Here is a 9,602-nt window from a genome sequence, read left to right on the forward strand (position 1 = left end):
ACCGCCAAACCGATTCGCATCCATCCACCAAACCGCCAATCCGCACAATCCACATCCGCCGGATTGGCAGACGGATGCAGATTGATTTTCTCCAATCCGCCAATTTGGCGGACGGATGGCGGATTAGAGGTTCCGTGGCCGCAACCGACCCGCGCCCACCCCTAAACTCTTACCTAGAGTTTAAATTGCACAAGTGAGGAAGCTTCAATTTCCAAATTCTTTGCAAATCTTCAATAATTCCTAGTAATTCTCTCATATCCCAACTTTTGATCTCAATTTTCTTCTATCTCTCTCTCTCTCTCTCTCTCTCTCCCATGTTTTTCTTGTGTGTGTGAGCTCAAATGTGTTGAAATGAAGAAAAAGAAAGAGTGAAGGCATATAAGAAGCCTTATATAAGCCCACTTAATGATAATTAATTAAGGCTAATTAAGTGGGCATTAAATTAATCTAATTTAATCGTTCCAAATCGAATTTTAGTTAAATCTACCATAATGTTCTAAAAATTCTTAATAACACACAAATCAAGTCAATTTTTGAATTAGATGCCGATAAGGCCTTCAATTCGCAAATCGAAATGGAATCATGAACATATCTTTCTACGTTAAATAGATATAAACACATATAAGGCATCACATGATGCAACATTTCACATTAATTACTTATTAGGCATAACTAAGCATGGATTAACGCTAATCACGGGTCAAGGTTGTTACAATACAATTGGAATGCGGTGGCTGATCTGATGACATCAGATATCGGTGACTGTAGTTATTCCATGGTGTGGGGCAATTACGGCATCTGCTCTTCAAATAGACAGTGCAGTTGTCTTGACGAAGCCATCGGCAATAGCATTTTCAGGCAAATAAATTATACGCAACCCAGCCTTGGATGTTCCCTTGGTATACCCATTTCTTGTGACCATTCTCAATATCATACCCTTTTGGAGCTTAAGAATACTAGTTACTTTTACTTTAACTTCCACAAATGCTTATCCTTGAACTTTCACTTGGATGAAAAATTAGCATTAGAGGATTGCAAGATGAGTTGCTTGAAAAACTGTTCATGCAAAGTAGCTCTCTTTCTACATACTTTAGGCTATGATTCAAAGCAAGGTTGCTTATTATTGTTTGAAGTCTTTTCTCTTATAAGTAATGAAGGAACAATGCATGAGACCGTTGCTGTATTTCTTAAAGTGCAGAAATCTCTGACTACACAGAATTCTATTCCTTCAGCAATGAATTCTTCTCAAAAGAAATCAAGGCAAGTCAAGATCATACTGGGTTCTAGTCTCAGAGCTTTTTTTTTTTGTTGTATTTTTTGTGGTTGTCTCTGTATTTTCTTTTTCAAAAAGAAACAAGAGTCTGAGGATTTTGATGAGTTCTTTGTCGATCACGTACTAGGGATGTCTACTAGATTTGATTTGGTATTAAATTTTTGAGAAAAAAATTTATTTTACCTCCCAAATTATCATTCACAAATTAATTTATTTATTCATAATCTCTTTTTATCTACTTATATTTCACTTAGTTCAGATTATTTTTTTATGTTCCAATAAGTTTTATGGGTGATATAATTATCAAAATAACCCCAATAATAATAGGCTGAAACGCACATTAATGTTCACATTGATAGTGTGAATGTTTCATTATGTGAATATTCACATTGTTAAATTTATTTAATGTGAATGTTCATAACATGGAACATTTAAAATAATCCAAAATAGTGCACATCAAGCTGCTAAGAGTTCAAAAATTATTTGTGAGGGTAAAATTGTCCGTAAATTACCTTAAATATGAGAATTAAGAAAGATTAATTAATGTCTAAAATAATAGAATTTATTGAAATACAAGAATATATTATGGACTAATTGAGATACTCATACGATTAATTATATTACTAAACTATTTGTTTTTTAATAAGATTAATTATAAAACTAAATTACTTGTTTTTTTTCATAAATTTTATTTTTGTTATTAGTTGTTGTCTTTAATCAAATAGAAGTTTTTGAGATAGTATCAAAACTTCATTTAAAAAATTTGAAAAATTCTAAACATACATAAAATTTATAGAAAAAACTTGACAAGAATGATATAACAATGTCATTATTATAAATAAATTCATCTTCAATGGTGTTTTGTTTTGAAGTAAAAAGTCCACAATGAACCGTATCATCATGTATGAAAATTAAATATAAAGTTTTTTGTTTGTATGGCATTATTCTTAAAATTTTATTTCACCTCTCAAAGTGATAATTATAAACTTATATTTCTGTTTCATAGTCATTAGATATATAATGAAAATCCTTTATTATAAATAATAGAAATCCTTTATTAAAAACTTGTAACAAAGATGGTCAAAGTTTGATCTAGGAAACATCATTTTGCCTCTCAAACTTTCACATGTTTTTCAATTTAACCTTCAGATTTCGATTAATATCAATTTTAATTCGAACTTTAAATTTTTTTGATCAATTTGGTCCTACTGTCACATTCAGTTTACAATTGGATAGAATGTGCTGACGTGGTACCAAAATTCGTGTGGAATTTCATTTTATTAAATATTTTAATTTAAATTTTTATATTTGGGGGGACATATTAATATTTTAAGGTATAGTTTGGGGGTAAATGAAATTCTAAATGAATTTTGGTGCCACGTTAACACATTCGGTCCAATTGTAGATGAAATGTGATGACAAAAGCTAAATTAATTAAAAATTTAAGTGTAAAGTTGATATTAATCGAAGCTTGAGAATCAAATTAAAAAAAATGTGAAATTTAGGAGGAAAAAAGATATTCCTCCTTTTTTACGTAACAAAAGGAGTGGAGAACGTAAACAACATTTCAATGACTTCCAGTAATTCTTGTAATAGTGATTTAAGAGTGATTTGAAATGCAGCACTTTCCTCGCTGTTCTGCATTTGGGAGAAACGAATCTGGAGTTTGCAACTCACCTTTCTTCTTCAACACCTTCTTCTCCATTGCTTTCCACAAAGAAAAACAAAAACTAGTGGCCAAGAAGAAAAAACAGAGCTGTAATGATAAACCACCACCAATGGGTCTATCTTGCACTATTTGTTATGTTGTTATTATCTTTTTCATAGCCTCAGTATCCTTATTTAATAATGCCCAATTTACACCATCAATGGCAGAGTTAGTTACTTCTTGGATCAACAAGCCCTCAATTTACATTAATTTTACCGAGTTTTCTGGTTTAAATCTCACACCCGTCCTCGAAGGATCATCCAACTGCTCACATTTGATCTGTGGTTTCTATTGCCCTACTCAAGAAACTCAGGCATGCCTCTTTGGTGTTGCACTCTTCGGTAGTATATATTATTTTAGCGACAACTCATCTTCTATAATTGCACCGAAACTAGTTTGGTCTGCTAATTGGGACAATCCTGTTCAAATTAACGCCACCTTACAACTCACCGAAAATGGAGATTTGATATTGCGAGACGCGGATGGCACTTTCGTATGGCCTACCTACACATCGGAAGGTCTGTCTTCGGCATGAATTTCACTGAATTGGGAAACCTGGTCCTCTTTGATCAAAATAATGCAACAGTTTGGCAGTTGTTTGATCACCCAACTGACTCCTTACTTGTTGGCCAGACTTTGTTTCCTTTCCAGAAGCTCACCTCCAGCACATCCTCATCGAACTTGACTCCAGTTTTGTATTCTCTTACGGTTCAGGCGGATAACACTCTAGTGGCTTATGTAGAATCCCATCTATCCTTGCCCTATTTTAGATCCTATTCAAATGTGGAATATGTCAAATTAGAGAATGAAAGCCTTTTGGGGCAGAAAATCCCTATTGCATCATCATCGTCACCTCAGTTCATAAGGCTTAATCTTGATGGGCATTTGAAGGCTTATGAGTGGGGAAGATCGAATTGGAACACGGTGGCTCATCTGATGACATCAGATATTGGTGACTGCTGTTATCCCATGGTGTGTGGCAATTATGGCATCTGTTCTTCAAATGGACAGTGCAGTTGTCCTGAGGAAGCCATCGGCAACAGCACTTTCAGGCAAATAAATCATACGCAACCTAGCCTTGGATGTTCCCTTGTTACACCCATTTGTTGTGACCATTCTCAATATCACACCATTTTGGAGCTTAAGAATACTAATTACTTTTACTTTAACTCATACTCATCCACATTAGAGGATTACAAGAAGAGTTGCTTGGAAAACTGTTCATACATAGCCGCTTTGTTTATAGATAATTGGGCGTATGATCCACGTAATGGTTGTTTTTTACTGTCAGAAGTGTTTTCTCTCATAAATAATGAGGGAAGGGATGAGAACGTTACTGGATTTCTTAAAGTGTAGAAATCTCTAAATGCAAAATATCATATTCCTTCACCAAAAAATTCTCCTCAAAAGAAATCAGGACAAGTCACAATTATAAAGGGTTCCAGTTTCGGAGCTTTCTTTGGAGTATTTTTTGTGGTTTCCTCTTGCATTTTCCTTTTCAAGAAGAAACGAGAGTTTGATGATTTTGATGAGTTCTTTGAGGATCAAGTACCAAGGATGCCTACCAGATTCTCTTACGAAGAATTGAGAACCATGACAAACAATTTCAATCATAAGCTCGGGGAAGAAGGATTTGGGTTAGTGTTTCAAGGGACATTAAGCAATGGCACTAATGTAGCAGTGAAAGGCCTCAATGGTTTTGATCAAGTTAAGAAGTCATTTTAGCTGAAGTTGAGACAATTGGCAACATTCACCATGTTAATTTGGTGAGATTAATTGGATTTCATGCTGAAAAATCATATCAGCTTCTAGTTTACGAATACATGTCCAATGGATCCTTGGATAAATGGATCTTCCAAAGGCACCAAGAGCTCACCCTTGGGTGGCAATCCAGAAGAATGATCATCATGGATATAGCCAAGGGTCTAGCCTATCTCCATCAAGATTGCAGACAAAAAATATTTCACTTGGATATCAAATCCCAAAACATCCTCTTAGGTGAATACTGCAATGCAAAAATTTCTGATTTTGGATTGTCAAAACTAATTGATAAGGACCAAAGCCAAGTTGTAAAAACTTTGACAGGAACACCAAGCTATTTGGCTCCTGAATGGTTGAACTCAATTATCACTGAGAAACTAGATGTCTATAGCTTTGGTGTCGTGGTCTTGGAAATTTTGTGTGGGCGGAAAAATTTGGATAGGTGTCAGCCTGAGGAAGATATGCATTTACTTAGTCTATTTAAAAAGAAAGCAGAAGAGGAACAATTGAACGATATTGTTATACAATGATGAAATGCAATTACATGGAGCAGAAGTTGTGGAGATGATGAGGGTTGCTGTGTGGTGTTTACAAAGTGATTTTTCCAAGAGGCCTTCCATGTTAGTGGTGGTTAAGGTCTTGGAGGGTTCCGTTGATGTTGAAAGCAACTTGGATTATAACGTCACAAATCCAGTGATACCAAGATCAATTGCAGCTGCAGGTCAACAAGAGCATGCCACTGGTGCTACCACTACTCTATTGTTTCCATCAGCTCTGTCTGGATCGAGGTAAAGAAATGAGACTTTAACGAACAATTTTTTGCAGATTGCTTCAGGCAATAATATTTTGTTGTTACACTTTTCTTGACGAATGGGTATATATATATGTCAAGAAATTATTGTCATAGATATATTTGTTTGATGTCATGTGCATTTGTCATGTATCAGAAATCCACCCTACCATCTTATCTTGTGAGAATAAGGTAGCCAGGGTTTGAGTATGAGAAACTGCAAGCAGCTTAGCTACATGATTAATTGTATTATAGGGAAATGTGATCCTAATAAATAAATAAATAAATAGTGAATGCAAATAAAGAGTTGGAAATGTTCCCTAGCTAAGAATGAGCTAGTGTGTCACGAATGAGTGCGATTTTAAAATTTCAACACTTGTTGTACTATCTTTCTTTCTTCTTCTTCTTCGTCGTCTTTTTTTTTTTTTTTTGGGTCCATTTTGGAATCTTTACTTAATTTGATGGTTTTGTATTCAACATCAGGTGGGTGTATTTGAGCAGTTTCCCTTTCACAATTTTAAAATATCTTTGAATGAAGGAGCTGCAAGTGAAAGAAATAGGAATAATTCATTTCTAATGGTCCTATTTGGTAGACCTTATTTCCAGCTTATTTCAGTTTTTAGCTTAATTTAAGCTATTTTGATGTGTTTGGTTTAGCTTAATAATACAGTTTATAGCTTTTTGTAAGTCAAAAATCAACTTATTCTTTGAGTGGGGGAAGAGAAGCTTAATTTATAAGTCAAAAATCAGCTTATGTTCACAGTTATAAGCTATAAGCTGTTAGGCTATAAGTTATAATAACTTTCCCACAGCTGTACCAAACGGGGCCAATATTACCATTCATTCCAAATGATTACATTAATTGAATGACCTGGTCAGCATGTCAATGAATGGAGATTCCCAATCATAAGTCTCAGTTATAGAGAAAAGAATTGCTCATCACAACGATTCCAATTGGTTTAACAACTAGCTTAAAGAAGACTGAATTGGGAGTAATTTTATTTTCAAACATTAATTTCCCTCCGTTCACACACTTAATGAAATTTTTTTTCTTAATAGAATTGCCTTAGAATAAAACCACCATAGTACTTTTATCTTTTTCCACTCAAACCCTAATTCTAAATACCAAAACTATCCTTCATCACTAGTGCCACCTCTCTCCTCCGTCATGCTCTCCCGTTGCCTCTTGCTCCCTTTACTTGCAACCACCTTTCTCTATGAATCATACACTTCTGCATGCCTCCCGCCGCGGACCACCTACCTTCAAGGTTGACTGTGGAGGTCTAGAATGGAAGGGGATGAGCTGGGAGTGATGGTGGTGGAGGGCTGAGAGTGGCTGCAATTGAAGCGAATGAGAGGTGGGTGGATTGAAGAAGATTGGGGTTTTGAAATTGAGAATAATGATATTAATGGAATAAAGAGATGTGTATTGAGATTTTTTTTTTGGATGTGTGTGGACTAAGGGAAATTGGTGTGTGAAAATAAAATTATCTGTGAATTAGTGATGAACTAAGATCCAATAATTCCACCTATACTCTCATCAAAACCAATTCAAGACTTGAAAATTGGAAATAGTTGCCCAAGCCCAAATCCCTACTAGATCCTAAACATTAATTAGGAGAGGGACATAGCTGCCTGCTTCGTCAAATTTTTCCTCGATCATCACACCAGTCTCTGTTTTGTGGAGTACTCGCCAGGTACATGAGGCAACGACGAAGGCTGTGCGTGAAGGGGGTGTCCAATATAGCAGCACTAGGTCCCATGGTATTGATCTACTCCAACCAACACACAAGTTGTATTGTATGAGCTTTATGTTGTGTTTGGTTGGGGGATTTGCGGAGAGATTTGGAAAGGGAAATGGAAAAGATAGGTGAAATGTGAATAAAATATAACTATATTTCACCTAGTTTCACACACATTTTCCCTTTCCCTTTCCATTTCCAGATCCCTCTCCAAATCCCCCAACCAAACACAGCATTAATGATCCGTCCAATACGCGCTTTCCACTCACATTATGTTGACAGAAAGATCAGAAAAAATTTAAAAAAAAACACTAAATTTCACGGTAATTGCAAGAGCTTAGTTGAGGTTAATTAAGCTAACAGTGCTGACCAGTTTTGGAATATATCATCTTTTTTTTTTTTTTTTTCAGAGTATCAATTTACACACACATATTTCATAACACTAACATATTGTTGATCAATTACATAGTATGCGTAAATTAGATGCTATCTTTTTCATCACTAATTAAGGAGGTGGTATGCAAAGGGACGGCAACGGATAGGGTTTTTCAGGTTTTGCGCTCAAACTTTTGCTTTTAAACTCAATTGATACAATTTCATACTTTACTATAAACTTGACAGTTTTGATTTACCTATAATTATACTATACCCTACCCAATCAATGCTCTTTGAAACCATTTATATTAAAATCGGGGTTAGAACAAATACACTCGGGTCGGGGAATTTTGCTATCCAACCATTCAATGATTGTGACCTACCTATCGAATGAAACATCTCAGAGCCTTCTAAATTATTAGCATCTATATAGATAAATATTATAGTCAACATTGCATAATGACTCAGATTGATGCATACAATTCCATTCATAGATTAACTAGGTCTACCCAGATTTTTAACTAAACAAAATTTCAATTTGGACTGTGGAATAAAATGTCCTTTTTAAAATTACATAAGCTAATTCATATTTTAAATAAATTTAAAATTGTACTTTTAATTTACTCATAACTAAAATTACTCTTGACGTCATTCAACTATGATCAAGATTAATACCGACCAACCCAATATTTCATTTAAAGTTACATTATCTTTCTATTTCTTTTACTTTTTCTTTTTTTTTTAGTTTTCATCTAAATTCATGATTTAAATAAAAAGTTCTTAACTATCTAAAAATCAGAAAGTTCTTAATTTGATAAAAACATTTAGTCAAAGTAATTTTGAGAGAATATCATTCCAAAAGCACTTTAACTTTATAAAAAGAGAGAGAGAGAGAGAGAGAGAGAGAGAGAAAAGAAAATCTATAATGCTCACCTTTAAAAAGAGTGTGTAGTAAAAATTACAAATATTTGTAGTGAGAAAATATGAATATTTGTCTTGTATTATGTCAATTTGTTTTAAAAATTATAAATGACGAATTTATAGTGAGTGTCATAAAGTGAAAGTTATATTTTTTGTGGTGAAGAGGAAAAAAAATGTCAGTTTATTATAAAGGACAAAACACATGCACCCTTTTAGGATTGCACATAGTAACATTTTTATTTTCATACATGAGACCAACTAAATCCCTAATAATAATAATAATGAAGTATCTATAATACTTGCTCCAAAAATAATATATTAAAAACTTGAATGCAAAATAATTTTCTTATTAAAATTAAAATTAAAATATTAAGATAAAAAGGCTTCATTTAAATTTTTGAGCCTAAAATTTGGTCTAAAAAATAACAAATTTTTAAAATTTCACTAATAAATAAACTTTTAGGGACAAAATAATTTGGTCTCAAAATGATTTATTTCATCACTAATGTCCAATTTTCGTTGCTAAAAATATAGGGTAAATTACAATTTGCACTACACATTGAACCAAATTTCACTTTGGCCCCTACATATGAAATCATGGCAGTCAACCCCTTACACTTCTGGTCAAATCCCATTTTGGTCCATGCACATGAAATTGTGACGGTCAACCCCCTGTACTTTTAGTCAAATCTTACTTTAGTTCCTACACAAGTGTTAATGTCCCATTTTTGTTACTCAATTGTTTAAATGTTTAACAAAATCTAATAATGTGATAAGAATGTGACTATGACATGAGGGAAAGAAAGGAAAATTATCTACATTTCCCACCAATATACATTTTGTCCTAAAATTTACATCAAAATATAACTATATTAGGCTAAAATAAAATGCAGGTTGTAAACAATTAAGAAGATAATCTAACATTTTTTATAAATTGAAATCATGAAACTCTATTTTTTACGATAACACAGTCTTTCTGTCTATTCATATTTCTTTCTTTTTGATTTCTTTGTTGCATTTTTTATTTTATTT

The 9,602-nt window shown here is 33.5% G+C and overlaps 1 protein-coding gene and 1 pseudogene across 1 annotated transcript; both read left to right on the top strand.

The window, feature by feature from the left end:
• The first annotated feature begins 3,141 nt into the window (after window positions 1-3,141).
• LOC114269725 (uncharacterized) lies at window positions 3,142-4,706 on the top strand. Its single transcript, XM_082885550.1, has 3 exons — window positions 3,142-3,499; window positions 3,568-3,953; window positions 4,338-4,706. Exons 1-3 carry the CDS (start codon window positions 3,142-3,144, stop codon window positions 4,704-4,706), a joined length of 1,113 nt encoding a protein of 370 aa, XP_082741676.1.
• A 98-nt stretch (window positions 4,707-4,804) lies between these two features.
• Window positions 4,805-5,272, top strand: LOC145798084 (G-type lectin S-receptor-like serine/threonine-protein kinase SD2-5 pseudogene; annotated as a pseudogene).
• The last annotated feature ends 4,330 nt before the right edge of the window (window positions 5,273-9,602 follow it).

Source organism: Camellia sinensis, chromosome 8 (genome assembly GCF_055761805.1).
Source record: "Camellia sinensis isolate YWXY chromosome 8, ASM5576180v1, whole genome shotgun sequence".
Taxonomy (NCBI): Eukaryota; Viridiplantae; Streptophyta; class Magnoliopsida; order Ericales; family Theaceae; genus Camellia; species Camellia sinensis.